The sequence below is a fragment of the Anolis carolinensis genome, unplaced genomic scaffold (assembly GCF_035594765.1).
Source record: "Anolis carolinensis isolate JA03-04 unplaced genomic scaffold, rAnoCar3.1.pri scaffold_15, whole genome shotgun sequence".
NCBI classification, from domain to species: Eukaryota; Metazoa; Chordata; class Lepidosauria; order Squamata; family Dactyloidae; genus Anolis; species Anolis carolinensis.
The window spans coordinates 5,773,079-5,797,066 of record NW_026943826.1 but is presented as its reverse complement, the minus strand read 5'-3'; the positions used below and the strand labels follow the sequence as shown (position 1 = coordinate 5,797,066).

General features: G+C 40.4%; 1 protein-coding gene across 2 annotated transcripts in view; it reads left to right on the top strand.

The window, feature by feature from the left end:
• Positions 1-22,298, top strand: part of ube4b (ubiquitination factor E4B) — a 73,596-nt gene extending 51,298 nt beyond the window's left edge. For both annotated transcript variants that reach the window (XM_008122520.2, XM_008122521.3), the window contains 12 exons: positions 1,089-1,227; positions 2,744-2,843; positions 2,940-3,067; positions 5,055-5,153; positions 5,645-5,880; positions 8,461-8,587; positions 9,788-9,932; positions 11,137-11,271; positions 13,228-13,419; positions 19,488-19,662; positions 19,785-19,931; positions 20,788-22,298. In XM_008122520.2, the coding sequence (XP_008120727.1) occupies positions 1,089-1,227; positions 2,744-2,843; positions 2,940-3,067; positions 5,055-5,153; positions 5,645-5,880; positions 8,461-8,587; positions 9,788-9,932; positions 11,137-11,271; positions 13,228-13,419; positions 19,488-19,662; positions 19,785-19,931; positions 20,788-20,849 (1,685 nt within the window). In that variant the 3' untranslated portion in view covers positions 20,850-22,298. The remainder of the gene's footprint in view (positions 1-1,088; positions 1,228-2,743; positions 2,844-2,939; positions 3,068-5,054; positions 5,154-5,644; positions 5,881-8,460; positions 8,588-9,787; positions 9,933-11,136; positions 11,272-13,227; positions 13,420-19,487; positions 19,663-19,784; positions 19,932-20,787) is intronic.
• The last annotated feature ends 1,690 nt before the right edge of the window (positions 22,299-23,988 follow it).

Here is a 23,988-nt window from a genome sequence, read left to right as displayed (position 1 = left end):
AAATAGATGCCAATAAAATTACATTAATTGAGGCATCAGTAGGTTAAATGTTTTTGAATATTTACATAAAGCTCAAATATAAGATAAGACTCTCCAACTCTGATCAAATAATTATTCTCATCTTCAATGTAAATGTGCTTATGTATCCTTTTAATAATAAGAGAGTAAAATAATACATATAATAACAATAATAAGATCAGAGTGAAATAATAAATGTATTATTAATAATAATAAAAATAGAGTAAAATAAATGTAATATCCTCTAGACTGGTTCACTATCTGATGTCCCGTCCCTCGAGGTTTTATTCTGATCCCTTTCTCACCCAGAGTTTTAATTTTTAATCTAGTTTTTAAATGTAGTATTCATGCGGCCCGCTCGTGTTATATTGCTGTTTTGATCTTATGTTGTACTGTTTATTTTATGTAATGTACTATTTAATTGTATTATGTTATGGTTTATTGTATTGTCTTGGGCATGGCCTCATGTAAGCCGCCCCGAGTCCCCATTGGGGAGATGGTGGTGGGGTATAAATAAAGTTTTATTATTATTATTATAGTAGCAACCATAATAGAGAAAAATAAGAAATGTAATAATACCAATAATAATAGAGAAAAATAATAAATGTACCATATATTCTCGACTATAAGCTGACCCAAATATAAGCCAAGCAGGACCCTCACCCGAGTATAAGCCGAGGGGGGCTTTTTTAGTCTTAAAAAAAGGGCTGAAAAACTAGGCTTATACTCGAGTATATACAGTAATAATAATAATAATAACCATCATCATCATCTTTGATGATAGTGGTAGAATTTTACTTCTCTTGAAGATTTTCAGCAGAGCTGGGTGGCCATCTGTCAGGAGGGTTCTGATTGTGCTTTGTCTGCATGTCAGAATGAGATTGGACTGGATGGCCCTAGGATTCTATGGATGTTCCAAATGTCCTTCCTCCTTCTGTCTCTCCGGTGATCAAATATAAACATCCTTGAGATAAAAAGGCGAATTGCAAAACCCTGAGGAGGCTCCCTCTGTGTGTACGAATGCATCCTGTCGACCTGACTTTTTGTTTTTATCCTCTTGGTTTCCCCAGCGAGAGACCTGTCTGTTTTCTCTGAGCCCAAATTCCCAACCGAATGCTTCTTCCTGACCCTCCACGCGCACCATCTCTCCATCCTCCCAAGCTGCCGCCGCTACATCCGCAGACTGCGGGCCATCCGGGAGCTGAACAGGTAAACACGATAAGAAACGTGGTTTATTATGTATTTATTTATTTATTTACAGTAATTATATTCCGCCCTTCTTTCTCACCCCGAAGGGGACTCAGGGCGGATCACATTATATACATATAGGGCAAACATTCAATGCCCATATACACATAGAACCGAGACAGAGACAGACACAGAGGCAATTTAACCATCTCTTTGGGGGGATGTTCAATTCTGGCCACAGGGGGGAGCAGCTGCTTCATCATCCACTGTGACGGCACTTCCTCACTCCAACGTCATAAATTAGTTAAATTTGCCTCCCCACTTTATAAGTGGTACCTTATTTCCTTTTTTCCCAGTTTTTTATTTAAATTATTGAAAAAATTTGAATTTTACATATTCAGTACTTAAAACTTATACATTCTTATACAGAGTTATGTATATCATAGCTCCTATGGTATTTTCACTCTCTAACTATATTACATACTCATATTATTTACCTTTTGTTACCCTTCACCCCAGACCAGCCAATTACAATATTTATTTCCAAAATTCCATTGTTTCTTTTACAGGTTTTTCCCCTTCTACGTATACAAACTCTATAAGTTTGCCCCATACCTTCCCAAAATCATCCTTTTTTAATAACCCTCTTTTAATTTTAATATTACATGTCAATTTATCATTTATTGCAATATCCCAAATCTCCTTATACCATTCTTCCAATTGGCACTCCTCCCTTCCTTTCCATTTTTTGGCTATTAACAATCTTGCTGCTGTTACCAAGTTGGCGATTAGTTCCTTTAACTCTTTTGATATTTGAATATTATCCATAAATGGCAACAGTGCTATTTCAGGCGTTCCTATTATTTCTGTTTTGGTGATTCCCTTTATTTCTTTAAAAACATTCTCCCAAAATTTTTGAACATATTTACAGTACCACCACATATGTATATATCTACCGATTTCCTGACAGCCCCTCCAGCACTGCTTAGAGTATTTCTTATCAATTTGATTTAATCTAATTGGTGTGAGGTACCATCTCCAAACCACTTTATAATAATTCTCTTTTATTCTTATAGACATGTTTTTTAATATACGCATATTCTACATTTCTTTCCAGATTTGAGGGTGTATTTCCTTATTGCAATCTAACTCCCACATTTCTTTAAGGCGATCCTGCTCCTGCTCTTTATCTATTAGCAATTTGTAAATATCACTTGTTATACCTTTAGTTCTTTCTTTTCCGGTACCTTATTTCCTACTTGATAGATGCAACTATCTTTCGGGTTGCTAGGTCAGCAACGAGCAGGGGCTATTTTTTATTTTTAATTGACGGGTGCTCACCCCGCCACGGGCTGGCCTCGAACTCATGACCTCATGGTCAGAGTGATTTATTGCAGCAGGCTGCTCACCAGCCTGCGCCACAGCCCGGTTTGTATATACAGTATCCTCTTCACGATAGATGCATTTCATTATTTACGTTTTTACTCTTTTAAACTTGTGCTACATTTTTTATGTGTGTTTGACTTTTTTTTTATAGGACCGTGGAGGATTTGAAAAACAACGAAAGCCAGTGGAAGGATTCTCCTCTGGCCACAAGGCATCGAGAGATGCTGAAACGCTGCAAAACACAGCTCAAGGTTGGCCGTGTTTTCATGCAGAGGGTGAATTTGTAGTCTCGGAATCTGTACTTGATTTGTGCTTTTGCTGACCTTTTGCAAAACCTCCTCCTGCAGAAGCTGGTGCGGTGTAAAGCCTGTGCCGATGCCGGTCTCTTAGACGAGAATTTCTTGCGGAGGTGCCTCAATTTCTACAGCATAGTGATCCAGCTCTTGCTGCGGATCCTGGACCCTGCCTACCCCGAGTGAGTGCCTCCGCTAATCCACGGCTTGTTTTTTAATTATCTGTAATTTAAAACTCACCATGACTTTAGGATAGTAATAATTTTGGTTAATTGTACCGTATATACTTGAGTATAAGCCGGCACCTAATTTTACCACAAAAAACTGGAAAAATATTGACTCCAGTATAAGCCGAGAGTCCAATAAAATTACATTAATTGTGGCATCAGTAAATATTTTTAAATCTTTACATCAAACTTTAATTTAAGATATGACTGTTCAACTCTGATTAAATCATTATTTTCATCTTCTTCAATGTAAATGTGCTTATGTATCCTCTTAATAATAATAAAGTGAGATAATAAATGTAATAATAATAATGTACATGGATGACCTGAAGCTATATGGGAAAACGGAAACTGAAATCCAGTCTCTGACCAACACTGTCCGAATTTTTAGCACTGATATCAGCATGGAGTTTGGTTTGGACAAATGTTCGACAGTGGCATTGAAGAAGGGAAAAATCATTGAAAGTGAGGGCATCAATATGCCTAATGGCCAAACAATAAAGTGTCACCAGCCAGAGGCCTATAAATATCTGGACATATTACAGCTGGACAACATCAAGCATGAACATGTGAAAACTGTGGTCAGTAACGAATACACACAAAGGGTCAGAAAAATTCTCAAAAGCAAGCTCAATGGAGGCAACACCATCAAGGCCATAAACACCTGGGCCATACCTGTCATAAGATATACTGCTGGCATCATAAACTGGACACAGGCAGAACTGGACAATTTGGACAGAAAAACAAGAAAACTCATGACCATTCATCATTCCCTGCACCCTCGCAGTGATGTTGACCGGCTATATCTGCCTAGAAGATCAGGGGGCAGAGGACTCTTACAAGTAAAACAAGCAGTCAAAGAAGAAGAACATGCCCTGGCAGAATATGTAAAGCAAAGTGAAGAACCTGCTTTGATTGAAGTCAAAAATCAGAAACTCCTCAAAGCACAGCAGACAAAGAATCAGTACAAGAAAACCGCACTACAAACTAGAGCTGACAGCTGTCACAACAAAACATTGCATGGAAAGTTCCTTGACAAAATGGAAGGAAAAGCTGATAAGGAGAAGACCTGGCTCTGGCTCACGAATGGGACCCTGAAGAAGGAGACAGAAGGCCTGATCCTTGCAGCCCAGGAGCAAGACATCAGGACAAAGGCAATTCAGGCCAAGATCGAAAAATCAGCTGATGACCCAAAGTGCAGACTCTGCAAGGAAACCGACGAAACCATTGATCATATCCTCAGCTGCTGTAAGAAAATTGCACAGACAGACTACAAACAGAGGCACAACTATGTGGCCCAAATGATTCATTGGAACTTATGCCTCAAGTACCACCTCCCAGCAGCAAAGAACTGGTGGGATCACAAACCTGCAAAAGTATTGGAAAATGAGCATGCAAAGATACTGTGGGACTTCCGAATCCAGACTGACAAAGTTTTGGAACACAACAGACCAGACCTCATGGTTGTAGAGAAGAAAAAGGTTTGGATCATTGATGTTGCCATCCCAGGTGACAGTCGCATTGATGAAAAACAACAAGAAAAACTCAGCCGCTCTCAGGACCCCAAGATTGAACTTCAAAGACTCTGGCAGAAACCAATGCAGGTGGTCCCAGTGGTGATGGGTACACTGGGTGCCGTGCCAAAAGATCTCAGCCGGCATTTGGAAACAATAGACATTGACAAAATTACGATCTGCCAACAGCAAAAGGCCACCCTGCTGGGATCTGCACGCATCATCCGAAAATACATCATACAGTCCTAGACACTTGGGAAGTGTTCGACTTGTGATTTTGTGAAACTAAATCCAGCATATCTATCTTGTTTGCTGTGTCATACAACGATAGTAATAATAATAATAATAATAATAATAATAATAATAATAATAATAATAATAATAATAATATATTAAGTAACCAATTTCTCCCCTCTTCCTGTCTACAGCATCAAGCTGCCTTTAAACCTAGACGTCCCGAAAGTGTTTGCAGCGTTGCCTGAGTTCTACGTGGAGGATGTTGCGGAGTTCTTGTTTTTTATTGTTCAGTAAGTTTTAATTTTTTAGAAGTCTCATTTTGAGATAAGCCCTTGTTCTTCTTTAAGGTGCCTAAAGGGCAGAGAAGCTTTTAATGTGTGCCAGGGATTAAACTGTAGCCTTTTTGAGCTGTATGAAAACTAGAAAAGTTGTGTTGGAACTCGATCACATCCTGCACAAGTTTATAGTCCTCATCAAGGAAATAGATAGGCAGGAAAAACCCTTTCTTCCTCATTCCTTCTATGTCTGTCCCACTCTGTATTCACTCATCCTACATCACTATTTTTCTTTGTATTCAAAGTTTCTAGCCACATGGTAGGCCTCTGGGTCTTTCGTTGTGTCGTTCTCCTGTGAGCATGGAGAGAGACAAGATGCCTGCAGAGAGAAAGAGAGAGAGATAGAAGTGTAGTTCTTTCAATAGTCTTTTGTGAGTTTTAAAGCTTGACTCTGACCCCTATGATAGTTTTCTCTATGTCCGTTCCTTCCTTCTCCCCGCCTGCAGATATTCGCCTCAGGTACTTTATGAGCCCTGCACTCAGGACGTGGTGACCTTCCTCGTGGTGATGCTCTGCAACCAGAACTACATCCGGAACCCCTATTTGGTGGCCAAGCTGGTGGAGGTGATGTTCATGACCAACCCGGCCGTCCAGCCGCGGACGCAGAAGTTCTTCGAGATGATCGAGAACCACCCGCTTTCCACCAAGTTGCTGGTGCCCTCCCTGATGAAGTTTTATACAGGTCAGCTCTTGACAACAACAACAATAATCTTAAAAGATAACAGAAAATAATTTCTAATTGTCACGTGGAGCAGAGTTCTTATTGGCCACCTTGATTAGCATTGAATGGCCTTGCAGCTTCAAAGCCTACCTGCTTCCTGCCTGGGTGAATCCTTTGTTGGGAGGTGTTAGCTGGCCCTGATTATTTCCTGTCTGGAATTCCCCTGATTTCTGGCTTTTGTTCTTTATTTTTTTATTACAGTAGAGTTCTGGTTAACCGACTTCCAGTTAACTGACACTCCGTATTATCCGACATCCCAGGCCCCTTGGGAGGTGCTCATGCACGTTGCTAGGTAGCTTGCTATCTACCTAGCAACGCGCACAGGCACCTCCCAAGAGGCAGGGCGGCGAGCAGAGAAGCGCCCGTGTGCGTTGCTAGGTAGATAGCAAGCTACCTAGCAACACGCACGGGCGCTTCGCTAACCCGAGTGTTCGCTGCTCTGCCCCTTAGGAGGCGCCTGTGCACGTTGCTAGGTAGATAGCAAGCTACCTAGCAACACGCACGGGCGCTTCCCAAGGGGCGGAGCGGTGAGCACTCGGCTTAGGAAGCACCCCTGAGTGTTGTTAGGTAGCTTGTTATCTACCTAGCAACGCGCATGGGCGCCTCCCAAGAGACGGGGCAGAAGCGCTCCTGCACGTTGCTAGGTAGCTTGCTATCTACCTAGCAACGTGCACCGGGCACTTTATTCAACCGGCTTGCTGGATAATAGGGCCTCCCTATTATCCGTCAGATCCAGTTATTCGACATTCGGCCCACCCATTTATGTCGAATAACCGGAACTCTACTGTAATTTTTATTCAAATTTTCTTCCGTGTATATACATTAAAAAGGATGGGATAAGTGAGAAATTTGGGAAAGGAAAAAAAAAGAGAAGAAAAGGGTTAAACAGGATGGTAGGAAATAAAAAAAAAGTTCTGTTTGGTCTTCCGCTTTCTGTCCTTTGTGACTTGATTTTCATTTCTTGCTTGTTCCTTTTATAATCTGGACTAGTTCCAAATATCCTTTCTCGGGTTTCTCCTTTTGCTTATTTTAACTTTTTCTTATATTCTTCATATCTTTCCCAGTCTGTTTTATTACGTTTCCTCTACTTACTTTCATTAAGTACAGTAGAGTCTCACTTATCCAAGCCTCGCTTATCCAACGTTCTGGATAATCCAAGCTATTTTTGTAGTCAATGTTTTCAATACATCATGATATTTTGGTGCTAAATTCGTAAATACAGTAATTACAACATAACATTACTGCGTATTGAACAACTTTTTTCTGTCGAATTTGTTGTATAACATGATGTTTTGGTGCTTAATTTGTAAAATCATATAACCTAATTTGGTGTTTAATAGGTTTTTCCTTAATCCCTCCTTATTATCCAACATTCGCTTATCCAACATTCTGCTGGCCCGTTTATGTTGGATAAGTGAGACTCTACTGTAGTTCCAAATATCCTTTCTTAGGTTTCTCCTTTTGCTTATTTTAACTTTTTTCTTCTATTCTTCATATTTTTCCCAGTCTGTTCGTTTTATTACGTTTCCTCTACTTACTTTCATTAAGTATGTTAATTTATCCATATCATGTATATCATCCAATTTCTCCAACTGTTGTTGTTTTGTAGGGAGTTCTTGTTGTTTCCAATGTTTCGCAAAGGTTATTCTTGCAGCTGTCACTGCATAGGTGAATATGATATCCTCGTTCTGATCGAAATTTATTGTATTCTCCGTTAGTCCGAGTAAATAAGATTCTGGCTTCATTGGGAATGATTTTTGTAATATTTTCTGAATTTCCTCATGTATAATTTTCCAAATTTTTTTCATTTCTGGGCAAGTCCACCGCCTGAAATTCCCCTGATGTCTGGCTTTTGTTCCCTATTTACTGTCCTGATTTTAGAGTTTTTTTAAAATACTGGTAGTCAGATTGTGTTCATTTTCCTGGCTTCCTCCTTTCTGTTGAAAGTGTCCACATGCTTGCGGATTTCAGTGGCTTCTCTGTGTCGTCTGACATGGTGGTTGTGAGAGTGGTCCAGCATTTCTGTGTTCTCTAACAATATGCTGTGTTCAGGTTGGTTCATCAGGTGCTCTGCTATGGCTGACTTCTCTGGTTGAATTAGTTCGCAGTGCCTTTCGTGGTCCTTGATTTGTGTTAGGCCAATGCTGTGTTTGGTGGTCCCTGTGTAGACTTGTCCACAGTTACATGGTATACTCTAAAATCAGGACAGTTAATGGAGAGCAACACTCATAAAATGGGGGAAACGTTCAGGGCCAGCTAACACCTCCCAACGGGGGATTTGCTCAGGCAGGAAGCAGCCAGGCTTTGAAGCTGCAAGGCCATTCAGTGCTAATCAAGGCATTCAGATGCAACACTCACACTTGCCTCCAACAGACAAGAGTTCTTTCTCCCATCCTGAACCCCACTTGCTTCTCTATGGATCTAATTTTAATGGGCTATAATTTTCTCTTTCTTCTTTCTTTCTTTCTTTCTTTCTTTCTTTCTTTCTTTCTTTCTTTCTTTTTTTCTTTCTTTCTTTCTTTCTTTTTCTTTCTTCCCCAGATGTTGAGCACACCGGGGCCACCAGTGAGTTCTATGACAAATTCACAATCCGCTACCATATCAGCACCATCTTCAAAAGTCTCTGGCAGAACATCGCTCACCATGGCACTTTCATGGAGGAGTTCAAGTGAGTCTTGAAGCTTGCAAGTGCTTTTCTTTATGCATTTCTCAAAACAGCAGCCCCTCATTTGCAAGAGGGGAAACCGAGGCTGAGAAATAAACCAATTGACAGCGTGAAGTCAGGGTGCGTGCCGGGTGGGTTTCTTCACACACCGTCAATCATCTTCTCCAGCACCCTGATGAATTGGTTGCAATCGTCTGCCTCACCAGTTCCTCTGTTCAAATGTCAGACTCAAACACATCCGTAGTCTGAAGTCCAAACATTTATTTTAATATTTATAATACATACTAGCTGTGCCCGGCCACACGTTGCTGTGGCGTTGTCTGGTGGTGTTGGTGAGAAATTGTTGAGGTAGTGGTGGTTTTGAATGTCTGTTGTATGGTTGTCTTTATGTTTAGTATGCACACTGAAGTGGATTATATGGCAGTGTGGAGTCAAGATAATCCAGTTCAAAGCAGATAATATAAGATTATAAATGGGTTATATAGCTTGAGTCTACACTGCCATATAATCCAGTTAAAATCTGATAATCTGTGGAAGAGGCCTAAGTGAGGCCTAACTGTGCCTGTCCCCTGGGCTGAGTAAGTTGCTAGGAGACCAAGTGCGTGGAGCTTAGCCTTCTAACTGGCAGCAATTGGATAAAAACTATTATTCCTCTCCCTGTAATTAGGACTTTATTTTTCTTTTCTTTTTGTTGTATCAACCTAGAGCCGTGAATGATGGGTTGTGTTGTCAAATTTCGAGGTTGGGGGGCCTGTAGTTTTGTTGTTTTGTCCGCTGCCCTGATGCCATCACTCTTTTATATATATAGATTTACAAAGCACAGCAAAAGCCATCGCTGTGAGCTGGCATTTCTCTTCAGCTTCTCGCCTCGGCAAGCACCAGCTCAACACACACAGAGATAAGAAACACATTCCTCAGCCCGAAGGAAGTTCCCGACTTCCAAGACCGGAAATCATGCCCGATAGGTCATAGCAATCACAACAGGCTGTCAGTCAAACTAGCCTGCTGTTAACTGTTTCATTACTGAAACACACACTCTTGCAAAACAGCAGAAACACTTGATTTACATTTCATACACATACAACCATAATCCAACACCAATACCTCAGTCTGTCTCTCCCAGGGAGTTCCCCAAGTTCTGCCTCTTTGTTAGCAACCATCTTAACTGTTGTATCTTTGTCTTTTTTTCCATTGAACCTCCAGCTCAGGCAAGCAGTTTGTCCGTTATATTAACATGTTGATCAACGACACGACGTTCCTGCTGGACGAGAGTTTGGAGTCCCTGAAGCGCATCCACGAAGTGCAGGAGGAGATGAGGAACAAGGAACACTGGGATCTATTGCCCCGGGTGAGGAAGAACTTCTTCGTCCTCCTCGCTCTTGAGATTCAAGAACGGCCAACCAAGTCCCTAATCTTAGTTGTACTATTTCACTGAGGGATGCTTTAGATATGTAGCGAAAAGAAAGAAGTAAAATTCCACATTGGTCACCATAGCTTCATTATTGGACAAATTGATAACCATATATATTCGAGTATAAGCCAACCCGAATATAAGCCGAGGCACCTAATTTTAACAACAACAACAACAAAAAACTGGGAAAACATTGACTCCAGTAAAAGCCGAGGGGGGTAAATTTCAGAAATAAAAATAGATACCAATAAATCCATACCTCATAACCTCTGAGGATGCCTGCCATAGATGTGGGCGAAACGTCAGGAGAGAATACTTCTGGAATATGGCCATACAGCCCGAAAGATATACAACAACCCTGTGATCCCGGCCATGAAAGCCTTCGACAACACACAGATACCAATAAAATTTCATTAATTGAGGCATCAGTAGGTTAAATGTTTTTGAATATTTACATAAAGCTCAAATTTAAGATAAGACTGTCCAGCTCTGATCAAATCATGATTCTCATCTTCAGTGTCAATGTGCTTATGTATCCTTTTAATAATAATAGAGTAAAATAATACATGTAATAATAATAATAATAATAAGAGTAAAATAATACATGTAATAATAGAGTAAAATAATAAATGCAATAATAATATCAGAGTGAAGTAATAAATGGATTAATAATAATAATAAAAATAGAGTAAAATACAGTAGAGTCTCACTTATCCAAGCTAAACGGGCCGGCAGAAGCTTGGATGAGCGAATATCTTGGATAATAAGGAGGGATTAAGGAAAAGCCTATTAAACATCAAATTAGGTTGTGATTTTACAAATTAAGCACCAAAACATCATGTTATACAACAAATTTGGCAGAAAAAGTAGTTCAATACACAGTAATGTTATGTAGTAATTACTGTATTTACGAATTTAGCATCAAAATATCATGATGTATTGAAAACATTGACTACAAAAATGCGTTGGGTAATCCAGAACGTTGGATAAGCGAGTGTTGGATAAGTGAGACTCTATTGTAATATCAGAGTGAAATAATAAATGTAATAATAATAATAATAATAATAATAATAGATGCCTTTGTTGTTTGCTCATTCAATGTTGAAGTATACATTCTCTCTCTCTTTTTCTCTCTCTAAAGGACCAGCAACAGGCCCGGCAGTCTCAGCTGGTGCAGGATGAGCGGGTGTCACGGTCTTATCTGGCCCTGGCCACCGAAACCGTGGACATGTTCCATATTCTCACCAAGCAAGTTCAGAAGCCCTTCCTCAGACCTGTGAGTAGACACTCGGTAGATCAGTGGTCCTCAAACTGTGGGTCCCCAGGTGATTTGGCCTTCAATACTAAGATGCACTTTTTTCCTTTATATAAACATCTCTAAAAATTGGGTGTATCTTAGAATTGCAGGTGTATCAAATGTATTCGTAGTGCTGGTACTGAAATTAGAGTGCGAAATTAGAGCACGGCACCCAATGTGCCCATCACCACCGGGACCACCTGCACTGGTTTCTGCCAGAGTATTTGAAGTTCAATCTTGAGGTCCTGATAGCGGCTGAGTTTTTCCTGTTGTTTTTCGTCAATGCGACTGTCACCTGGGATGGCAACATCAATGATCCAAACCTTTTTCCTTTCCACAACTGTGATGTCTGGTGTGTTGTGTTCCAGAACTTTGTCAGTCTGGATTCGGAAGTCCCACAGTATCTTTGCGTGCTCATTTTCCAATACTTTTGCAGGTTTGTGATCCCACCAGTTCTTTGCTGCTGGGAGGTGGGACTTGAGGCATAAGTTCCAGTGAATCATTTGGGCCACATAGTTGTGCCTCTGTTTGTAGTCTGTCAGTGCGATTTTCTTACAGCAGCTGAGGATATGATCAATGGTTTCGTCGGTTTCCTTGCACAGTCTGGATTTTTCGATCTTGGCCTTAATTGCATTTGTTCTGATGGCTTGTTCCTGGGCTGCAAGGATTATTATTATTATTATTATTGGGGTTGTTTTATGTATTCCAGAACATGGCCATACAGCCTGGAATACATACAACAACCCTGTGATCCTGGCCATGAAAGCCTTCGACAACACATTATTATTATTTATTACTAGCTTGGGTGCCCAGCATTGCCCGGATTATTTGAAAAAGTCAATTTTCAATTCCCCCAAATCAAGGTGAATTTTCCCCAAAGACCTCCAGTATTTTTTGTTGGTCGTGGGGGTTCTTTGCGCCAAGTTAGTTCCAGGTCCATCATTGGTGGAGTTCAGAGTGCTCTTAGATTGTAGGTGAACTATACATCCCAGTTCCTAAAACTCCTATAAATCATGGTGAATTCTCCCCAAACCTGTCTAGTATGTTCAGTTGCTGATGAATTCCCCTGTTTGCTATGTGCCATAGAAAAGAACAGGAAAGGGTTGCGGGAGAGGCAGTGGGCAGGGTCATGCAAATTCCACACCAATGAAAAGAGTCAGAAACACTGGGATGTCTGTGGTGGAGGAAAGACAGAAAATCTAGGATGAAATGGTCCCCGTATGAAAGCCTTCACTTGGGTGGTGGGCAAGTATGGTGTTTGTGGAGGACATTGGCAGGGTTATTGGACATGTTCACTGGGATGTCTGTGGTGGAGGAAAGACAGAAAATCTAGGATGAAATGGTCCCCAAATGAAAGCCTTCACTTGGGTGGTGGCCAGGATGGTGTTTGTGGAGGACATTGGCAGGGCTCTTGGACATGTTCACTGGGATGTCTGTGGTTTATGTAAATGGACACTCCAGCCACACACACACATACAAATTTTCACTTTTATTTTGTCTATAGATATCCTGTTTTTCTCTAAAAAGGAGAGACTCAAGGCAGCTCATAATAAAACCAATAAATCTGAAAATATATGAACATTAAAATGGAAGTAAACGTGAACAGTATTAAAATGAAACATTCCAAAAACCTTAATTCCAATTTAAAAACTATTCATAGTTAACTGAAGAAATATGGAGTCCCATTGAACGCAGTGAGATTTAGCTGCAGGTAAAGTTTTTCGGATTGTGATATACATAATTTGATCTCCATCCTTTCAAACATGGGTTAGTCAGAACTGGATCCAGGGCAGAAACTCCCCACTATTTGTAATCTCTTAAAATAGATTGAGATCACCATACAGCCTGTGCAGAACAAAGAGATAAATTGGCTTTGTCTCTCTAATGCTCTTTGCATTTGTGGCAAACGCAATCCGTCCTCCGTGATCTTTCCAGGAACTTGGGCCGCGCTTGGCCGCGATGCTGAACTTCAACCTCCAGCAGCTGTGTGGCCCCAAGTGCCGCGACCTGAAGGTCGAAAACCCCGAGAAGTACGGCTTCGAACCAAAGAAACTCCTGGACCAACTGACGGACATCTACCTGCAGCTGGACTGTGCTCGCTTCGCAAAACAAATAGCCGACGACCAGGTGGGGAAAAGCATTGCAGGGAAAAATCCATATTTGGTTTGTTTACAGGTGAATTCACTGAAGGAAAAAAATGGCTCAAGCTCTGAAAAGCAGGCAGATTCTCACTTGAGTCGCAAAAACGTCAAGTAATTTGAGGTCCCAAGGAAAGTGCTGGGCAGAATGCCATGAACATTGCCTCCTTGCTTTGCATCGATCATTTCTCTGCACTGCAGATAAATTTGTATCGGGTTTCTGTGTGGCAAAGCAAAGGTGGGAAAAGGCTACCAGAGGCATTGATTTTCGGCTTCTGTGTGTCAAGACAGAGCTTATTGGTTTGCAAGAGAGCGCTTGATTGTTATTTGTTTGTTTTATCGGGTTAGGCCCCATGTAAGCCGCCCCGAGTCCCTTCGGGGAGATGGGGCGGGGTATAAAAATAAAGTTATTATTATTATTATTGAACCAAAGGTCTAGATGTCACTCTGGAGCAGGGGTCCCCAAACTTTTGAAGCAGAGGGCCGGTCCACAATCCTTCAGACTGTGGAGGGCCGAATTATCATTTGAAAAAAACAAAACAAATTCCTATGCATACTGCACATGTCTTATTTGTAGTGCAACAACAACAACAATGAAAAAACAATACAATATTTTAAACCAACATAAACCCATCAGGATTTCAATGGAAAGTGTGGGCTTGCTACTGGCCAATGAGATAGTCTAGTTAATTAGGATTGTTGTTGTTGTTGTTGTTGTGTGCCTTCAAGTCATTTCAGACTTTGGGCGAGCCTAAGTCCAAAATTATTTATTCATTCATTTACTACATTTATTTACTACATTTATATCCTGCCCTTCTCACCCCGAAGGGAACTCAGAGCAGCTGTATGTACATACAATATATTATATTATTAGCATAGCACAATATTAGCATTATATATTACTATATTGAACTATACCAGTATACTATATTATATGTAATATATAACATATAATAAATATTATTATATGGTAATATTATTAGTATTATATTGTATAAAATGATATTATTATCAATATCATATGTATATACAATATATTATATTATTAAAACTGATATAAAAATATTATATTATAAATGAAGGGGGGGGCCAGGTAAATGACCTTGGAGGGCCGCATCCGGCCCCCGGGCCTTAGTTTGGGGACCCCTGGTCTAGATGTCACTCTGGAGTAACCGAAGCTCTCCTCTGCAAATCCTTATGCTGCCATAATTAAAATATCAACTAACTTCGACCAGATGTTGGATGTTTTGGCTCCTAATGTTTCAAGGCTGCCCTTCCCTCTGTCCCTCATTGCCAGTGCCTTGTTCACTTGGAGAGCTGCCTTCCTGCAGTGACGTTGCATTGGATTGGCACACTATGACTCCCCTGCTGCAGGCATTTGTTGTAGTTCATGGGGCAAGAAGAGAGTTTCAGTCTTGACATATCGGGGTGTGCATCCTGCTACACTTCCCAACAGGCTCGTTTTAGGAATGTAGGAATCATCTCCTGGTGTCAGATCAAGTAGGGTTTGGCTGGCCATGCTCTCCTGGCTGCCAGTTATGTGGGAACAAACTGCTTTGGGCAGGGATTTATGTCTTAAGTATATGGGATGGATAAGACCTACAAAAATCTCATAGCTTTCTACCAGCCGACAGAGATATTTGGCAAAGGTACATTTTGCTTGGTGAATGCAGCTGGTTTCTCTCTCCTCAAAACTGTAGAAATGGTCCTTATATGCTTTAATTTTATTTTTATATTTGTATTGCAATATTCTCAGAGGAATAATAAAAACAATAATATAATACTATATATTATTATATTATTATTATATATAATATATAACATATTATATTATAAATTATTATATATTGTATTATAATAATATAACGGCGCTCCATGCAGTCATGCTGGCCATTACCTTGAAGCTGTCTACGGACAACGCCGGCTCTTTGGCTTAGAAATGGAGATGAGCACCAACCCCCAGAGTCAGACATGACTGGACTTAACGTCAGGGGAAACCTTTACCTTTACCTAAATATAATAAGAATAATGTAACAATACCATATTGTTACATTATTCTTATTGGGTTGTTGTATGTCTTTCGGGCTGTGTGGCCATGTTCCAGAAGCATTCTCTCCTGACGTTTCGCCCACATCTATGGCAGGCATCCTCAGAGGTTGTGAGGTATGGAGAAAACTAAGCAAAGAGGTTAATATATATCTGTGGAAAGTCTAGGGTGAGAGAGGTCAGTATGAATGTAGTGTAGTTAATCACTTAAATTAGCATTGAAAAGCTTATCTGCTGTCTTCTTCCTGCCTCTGGGGCATCCTTTGTTTAGAGTCGTTAACTGCCCTTGGTTGATTCATGTCTGGAAACCCTCTGTTTTCAGAGTATTGCTTTTTATTTACTGTTCTGATTTTTGAGTTTTGTAATACTGGTAGCCAGATTTTGTTCATTTTCATGGTTTCTTCCTTTCTGTTGAAGTTGTCCACATGCTTGTGGATTTCAATGGCTTCTCTGTGTAGTCTGACATGATAGTTGTTAGAATGGTCCAGCATTTTTGTGTTCTCAAATAGTATTCTGTGTCCAGGCTGGTTCATCAAATGCTCTGCTATGGCTGATTTCTCTGGTTGAATTAGTCTGCAGTGCCTTTCATGTTCTTTGACTCTTGTTTGGGCGCTGCGTTTGGTGGTCCCTATGTAGACTTGTCCACAGCTGCATGGTATCCGGTAGACTCCTGCAGAAGAGAGAGGATCCCTCTTGTCCTTCGCTGACCGTAGCATTTGTTGGATTTTCTTCGTGGGTCTGTAGATAGTTTGTAGGTTGTGCTTCTTCATCAGCTTCCCTATGCGGTCAGTAGTTCCCTTGATGTATGGTAAGGACACCTTTCCTCTGGGTGGATCTTTGTCTTGACTCTCATGGCTTGTTCTTGGCCTTGCAGCTCTTCTGATGTCTGTGGTGGAGTATCCATTGGCCTGTAGAGCCCAGTTTAGGTGGTTGATGTTTTGGTGCTTAATTTGTAAAATCATAACCTAATTTGATGTTTAAGGCTTTTCCTTAATCCCTCCTTATTATCCAACATATTCGCTTATCTAACGTTCTGCCGGCCCGTTTATGTTGGATAAGTGAGACTCTATTGTATTACAACAAGAATGAAACAGAGAAATAAAACAAAACACTATTAAAATATAACAAGATACACAGAGGTAAAATTCACCGATATAATGCAGTAATATATACACATACATACATACACACACACACACACACATATCTATATATATAAAAGGGTAATGAAATTTCAGCCTAGGACAAAACAACAAAACTACACATCCCAGAAACACTAAACTTGTCAGCAGAACCCCTCATCCATGCCTCTACATTCATCCAACAAAAAGAAAAGAAATATAAAGTCCTAATTAGAGGGAGAGGAATAATTGTTTTTATCCAATTGCTGCCAGTTAGAAGGCTAAGCTCCGCCCACTTGGTCTCCTAGCAACCGACTCAGCCCAGGGGACAGGCAGAGTTAGGCTTCATTTAGGCCTCTTCCACACTGCCTATAAAATAGATTATCAGATTTGAACTGGATTATATGGCAGTATAGACTCAAGGCCTTTCCACACAGCTATATAACCCATTTATAATCTTATATTATCTGCTTTATGAGCACTAACCCCCAAAGTCAGACATGACTGAACTTAATGTCAGGAGAAAACCTTTACCCTTTACCTTAACTACCACCAATTCCTCAATACTTTATTTCCCATACCATCATACTTCGCCACAGCAACGCGTGGCCAGGCATAGCTAGTGTGTGTGTGTGTGTGTGTGTGTGTATATATATCTATATATATAAAATGATAAAGTTGTTTGCGCAGTGACTATAACAACAAAACTAAACATCCCAGAAATACGAAATTTGGCAACACAATGCAAAAGCCTTGCCTCCAGGTTACAACAACACAACCACACCACGAAACCACAATCCGGACCCACAAAACTCACAACGACGCATCATGCGATAACAACACAACTAAACGCCCCAGAAATACAAAACTTGGCAACACAACACAAAAGCCTTGACTCCCGGTTGTAACAACACAACCACACCACAAAACCACAATCCGGACCCATAAAACTCACAACAACGCATCGTGACTATAACAACACAACTAAACGCCCCAGAAATACGAAACTTGACACACAACTAAACACCCCAGAAATATAAAACTTGACAACACAACGCAAAAGCCTTGCCTCCCGGTTGTAACAACACAACCACACCACAAAACCACAATCCGGACACACAAAACTCACAACAACGCATCATGACTATAACAACACAACTAAACGCCCCAGAAACACAAAACTTGGCAAAACAATGCAAAAGCCTTGCCTCCCAGTTGTAGCAACACAACCACACCACAAAACCACAATCCGGACCCACAAAACTCACAACAACGCATTGTGACTATAACAAATACAAAATTTGACAACACAACTCATCCACCTCCCCAATCCCTACATTCACACTTGGCCTCCAAAAAAACAATTACAATAATAACAATGACAACAACAACAACAATAAGAATCAACACCATCACAGGCAAGAAACAGCCAGGCACTGAGGCTGAGAGGCCAGTCAGTGCTACACTGGGCCTCCAAAAAACAATACAGTAGCATCTAACCTATCCAACCTTCATGACCACAACAACACCAAATAATAATAAACAGCTACACAGGCAAAACAAAAAAAGGACTATTGTACCACAATAAAAATATAAACCGCACTCAGCAGAATCAGACATTACAACTAACAACAAACCAAAGACAACAGGGATCTCAAGCAATTATCAATCAACACAAAAATTGAAGAAGGTAACAGACTTCAAATACTACTACTAATGTGAGTATAAAGAAGGTGGAGGTCACAGCATCAATACAACCTAATGTAGACTGACCAACACCACCAGACAAGGCCACAGCAACGCGTGGCCGGGCACAGCTAGTATGTATGTATATATATATATATATATATATATATATATATACACACACACACACACACACACACACACACACACACACACACACAGTAGAGTCTCACTTATCGAAGGTAAATGGGCCAGCATATTTGTCGCAAATAAATATAATATAATATAATACAGTAGAGTCTCATTTATCCAAGATAAACGGGCCGGCAGAAGCTTGGATAAGCGAATATCTTGGATAATAAGAAGGGATTAAGGAAAAGCCTATTAAACATCAAATTAGGTTATGATTTTACAAATTAAGCACCAAAACATGTTATACAACAAATTTGACAGAAAAAGTAGTTCAATATGCAGTAATGTTATGTTGTAATTACTGTATTTACGAATTTAGCACCAAAATATCATGATGTATTGAAAACATTGACTACAAAAATGGCTTGGATTATCCAGAGGCTTGGATAAGTGAGACTCTACTGTAGTTTTAGACCAAAAGCGGGCAACAGCAACCGCATTGTCCATAGCTTTAAACAAAAAAAAAAAAATAGTAGCAATTTATTAATATATTACAACAAGAATGAAACAGAGATAAAACAAAACACTATTAAACATAACAAGATACACAGAGGTAAAATTCACCGATATAATGAATATATATATATATATATATATATATATATATATATATATATATTCTCGTGTCAGGAGTGACTTGAGAAACTGCAAGTCGCTTCTGGTGTAAGAGAATTGGCCATCTGCAAGGACATTGCCCAGGGTACGCCCGGATGTTTTGATCCTTGTGGGAGGCTTCTCTCATGTCCCTGCATGGAGCTGGAGCTGACAGAGGGAGCTCATCCGCGCTCTCCCCGGGTGGGATTCGAACCTGGCAGTAATAATTAAAGGAAGGCACCTATCACAAAACCCTGTGATAGGTTTGCCAGAGTGTCGCCATTAAGTCAGAAAAGGCACACGGCAATAAGGGGTCAGTTTGAGCACTAGGTTTAACTGTTCCACCTCGAACCCAGAACCGGTTTCTGCCCTTCCCTGGTCGGTTCTGATCATCTTATTGGCACTTATGGTTTTGCAGAGATCCTACAGCAAGGAGCTCTTTGAGGAGGTGATTTCAAAGATGAGGAAAGCTGGCATCAAGTCGACAATAGCGATCGAGAAATTCAAGCTGCTGGCCGAGAAGGTTGAGGAGATTGTGGCCAAGAACGCCAGGGCCGAAATCGACTACAGCGATGCACCGGATGAGTTCAGAGGCAAGTTGCTTTCTAAGGGGGGGGTGTTCCGTTGACATGTTTCTCTTTCAGTAGTTGGAGCACGTTTTACGTTTTGCAAAGGTACCTTTGCAGTCTGTCATTGACTCCTTCCCTCTCTCCAGATCCACTCATGGACACGCTGATGACGGACCCGGTGAGGTTGCCCTCGGGGACCATCATGGACCGATCCATCATCCTCCGGCACCTCCTCAACTCCTCCACGGATCCCTTCAACCGGCAAACGCTAACAGAGAACATGCTGGAACCAGGTAGAGAGCTGTGTTAAGGGAATTTGGACATTTATGATTCTCAAACCAAGTTGAGTTGCAGAGCTTTCTGCAGCTGGAAATACTTTCTAGTTACTGTTAGAGAGCAATTCTGAGACATGTTTGATTAGCCTGTCGAAGATGAAAAAAGGCAGTTTTGGTAACGGCGGGGACCTGGGCCTCCATCGTCAATGAAGGGTCCAAGAGGACTCCCAGACTCTTTACCAGTAAAGACGGGCGTAGCACTTCGCCATCCAGGGTTGGCAACTGGATATCCCCACTGCCCGGTCGGCCCAGCCATAGGATCTCCGTCGTTGCTGGATTCACCCTCAATTAGGTTATGATTTTACAAATTAAGCACCAAAACATCATGTTATACAACAAATTGGACAGAAAAGTAGTTCAATATGCAATAGTGTTATGTTGTAATTACGGTACAGTAGAGTCTCACTTATCCAACATTCACTTATCCAACGTTCTGGATTCTGGACAAAAATGCCTTGGATAATCCAGAACCTTGGATAAGCGAGACTCTACTGTACATACTTACAGTATACTTATAGATAGATAGATAGATAGATAGATGGAGTTGGAAGAGACCTCATGGGTTACCGAATGCAACCCCATTCTGCCAAGAAGCAGGAAAATCGCATTCAAAGCACCCCCAACAGATGGCCATCCAGCCTCTGTTTCAAAGCCTCCAAAGAAGGAGCCTCCACCACACTCCGGGGCAGAGAGTCCCACTGCTGAACAGCTGAAATTCTTCCTAATGTTCAGGTGGAATCTCCTTTCCTGTAGTTTAAAGCCATTGTTCTGATAGATAGATGGGAAGGCTGACCTGTGCCCTTGTTTCTTCCAGTCCCGGAGCTGAAAGAGCAGATCCAAGCCTGGATGCGAGACAAGCAGAACTCTGACCACTGAGACCCTCCCCCCCCCAAATGGCGGAGCAGCCGTGGCACGGCCCCCTGGGAAGAGCAGGGCATGACGGGCCGGAAAGCGAGGGGGGGCCTTTCCGCCGAGGAGGCCGTGGGACGACGCGGAAGCTGCTTTGGAAGCGGAGCTCACTCAGTGCCTGCTGCCGCCGAGGAATCCGGACGCATGCGGACAAAAGAGGAGAAGAACAGCGGCAAAAACAAAAAAGGAAAACAAAAAAAATTATCACACACAAACCAACCGCAGCTTAATTCTTGTACATATATTTAAGTGATAAAAAAAAACTCCAAACCCACAGTCGTTTGCATTGTGGGGAGGGGGGCAAAGTTTTAGGAAGTTGTTTGGAAGCAAACTCCTCCGCCGTCTCAATGTTGGGGTTCGTCTGGCTGAAATCTTTCTTTCTTGTTCTTTTTTAGCGAAAGGCCTCTACGGATCAAGGCAGCGAACCCTTGTCCCTTCCCCCCGTTAATATCTCCGTTAATTTGATTGTGATTGAAACCTCGAGACATTTTTGCTGCTAAAGCCGTCCCCTGGCCCTTTGGTTTCTCCCCCCTTCCCCTCCTGCACCGTCTCCTTTTCTTTTCTCAATGCGAAGAAAACCTTCCCGCTACGACAAAAAAACAAACCCTTCTCTGACCCCAAGAGAACATAACCTTGAACAGATGAGTGTGCCTGCAACAAGGGGGTTTGGGGAGGGGGGGAGATCATATTTTTCTATTAAACATATTCATTTATTTTTTATTTGGTAGGCCGTACTTGAGAAGAGTGGCTCGCGATAGTAAATTTTGTTTTGGGCAGACGGGCTTTCAAGTTGTCCCCCCTTTGCCTCACTCTGGATCGTGGTTGTTTTGGGTGGTCTTTCCTTTCTCTTTAAAGCCTTGAAACGTACTCAAAACAGCTACGGAATCCCAGGGCTTCAAAAAAAAAAAGGTATATATATGGAGAAAGAGAGCTATACATATATATATATATATATATACATAGAACATCCTTTTAAAGCCAGAGATCTGAATCAGGGTCCGGAGTCTTTTTCTTCTCGGCGCCTACCAATCCAAAAGGGCAGGGGGATGCATTTTTACGTTGCGCGTACCACGTTTTGTATCCATGGCTTGGCCTTACCAAAGCAAAAAGGGTGCAGAAAAAAAAAACATTAAAAATAAAATAAAAATAATAATACGTAGACTTGCTTTTTTTAAAGAAAATAAATAGAAACTCTATAAAAAGGACGGAAACATTTTTGTATGACTGACTGCCCCCTGCTTAACGATACTTGAATTTCGTTTTTAAAACAGGATTTGAAACCACAGTGTTTTAAAATAATAATTAAGCCTGAAAAGAAAATCAGTTTTTTCTTTTTCTTTTTTTTCCACTGACAGCGTCCTCTGTTCAGTTCCTGATTCTTGAACAATAATAAATGGTGATACACATTCACAAGAATCTTCCTGACTGGGTCGTTTTTATTATAGTTTCTTGGGATGAGAGATCATTGGTTGGAATTGTTCACTTTGAGATAGTGTAGGTTTCATTCTGTTGTAGCGTTCATTGTCTTTAGGTTTAAAATATTGTGTATACTCGAGTATAAGCCTAGTTTTCCAGCCCTTTTTTTAGGACTAAAAAAGCCCCCCTTAGCTTATACTCGGGTGAGGATCCTGGTTGGCTTAGATTTGGGTCAGTTTATACTCGAGAATATATGGTACATTTATTATTTTTCTCTATTATTGGTATTATTACATTTATTATTTTACTCTTATTGCTATTACATTTATTATTGCACTCTATTATTGTTGCTATTATTACATTTATTTTACTCTATTATTGTTGCTACTATTACATTTATTTTACTCTATTTTTTATTTTTATTATTAATACATTTATTTCACTCTGATCTTATTATTACATTTATTATTTTACTCTATTACATGTATTATTTTCCTGTATTTATTATTATTATTACATGTATTATTTTACTCTATTATTAAAAGGATCCATAAGCACATTTACATTGAAGAAGATGAGAATAATGATTTAATCAGAGTTAGACAGTCTTATCTTAAATTAGAGCTTGATGTAAATACAGTAGAGTCTCACTTATCCAAGCTAAACGGGCTGGCAGAACCTTGGATAAGCAAATATCTTGGATAATGAGGGATTCAGGAAAAGCCGATTAAACATCAAATTAGGTAATCATTATACAAATTAAGCACCAAAACATCATGTTATACAACAAATTTGACAGAAAAAGTAGTTCAATACACAGTAATGCTACATAGTAATTACTGTATTTACGAATTTAGCACCAAAATATCACGATATATTGAAAACATTGACTACAAAAATGGCTTGGATAATCCAGAAGAGGCTTGGATAAGTGAGACTCTACTGTATTTAAAAACATTGAACCTACTGATGCCTTAATTAATGCAATTTTTGGTATCTATTTTTATTTCTGAAATTTCCCACCCTCGGCTTGTACTTGGGTCAATGATTTCCCAATTTTTTGTGGTAAAATTAGATGCCTTGGCTTATATTTGGGTTGGCTTATATTCGAGTATACGCGATAATCCATTTTTGATAGTTTTCGGCTTAATTCTGTTTTGTTGTTTATTATAATCTTTAGGCTTAAAGTATTTACTTTGAGATAATTCTAAGTTCAATTGTATTTTAGTGTTTATGGCTTTAGCTTTTAAATTGCATATTGTATTGATTTTACCATTGATCTATTTAAGAGGAAAAAGCACTATAATAGTATCTCTTTTTTGCGTCAGGAGCAACTTGAGAAACTGCCAAGTCGCATGTGTGAAATAATTGGCCGTCTACAAGGACGTTGCCCTGGATGTTTTGATGTTTTTTCCATCCTTGTGGGAGGCTTCTCTCATGTCCCCGCATGGAGCTGGAGCTGACAGAGGGAGCTCATCTGTGCTCTCCCCAGGTTGGATTCGAACCGGCAACCTTCAGATGAGCAACCCAACCTTCAAGTCATCAGTCCTGTCGGCACAAGGGTTTAACCCATTGCGCCACCAGGGGCTCCATAATAATAGTAATAATAATTTATAATACAGTAGAGTCTCACTTATCCAACACTCGCTTATCCAACGTTCTGGATAACAATATATTGTTTGTACATATA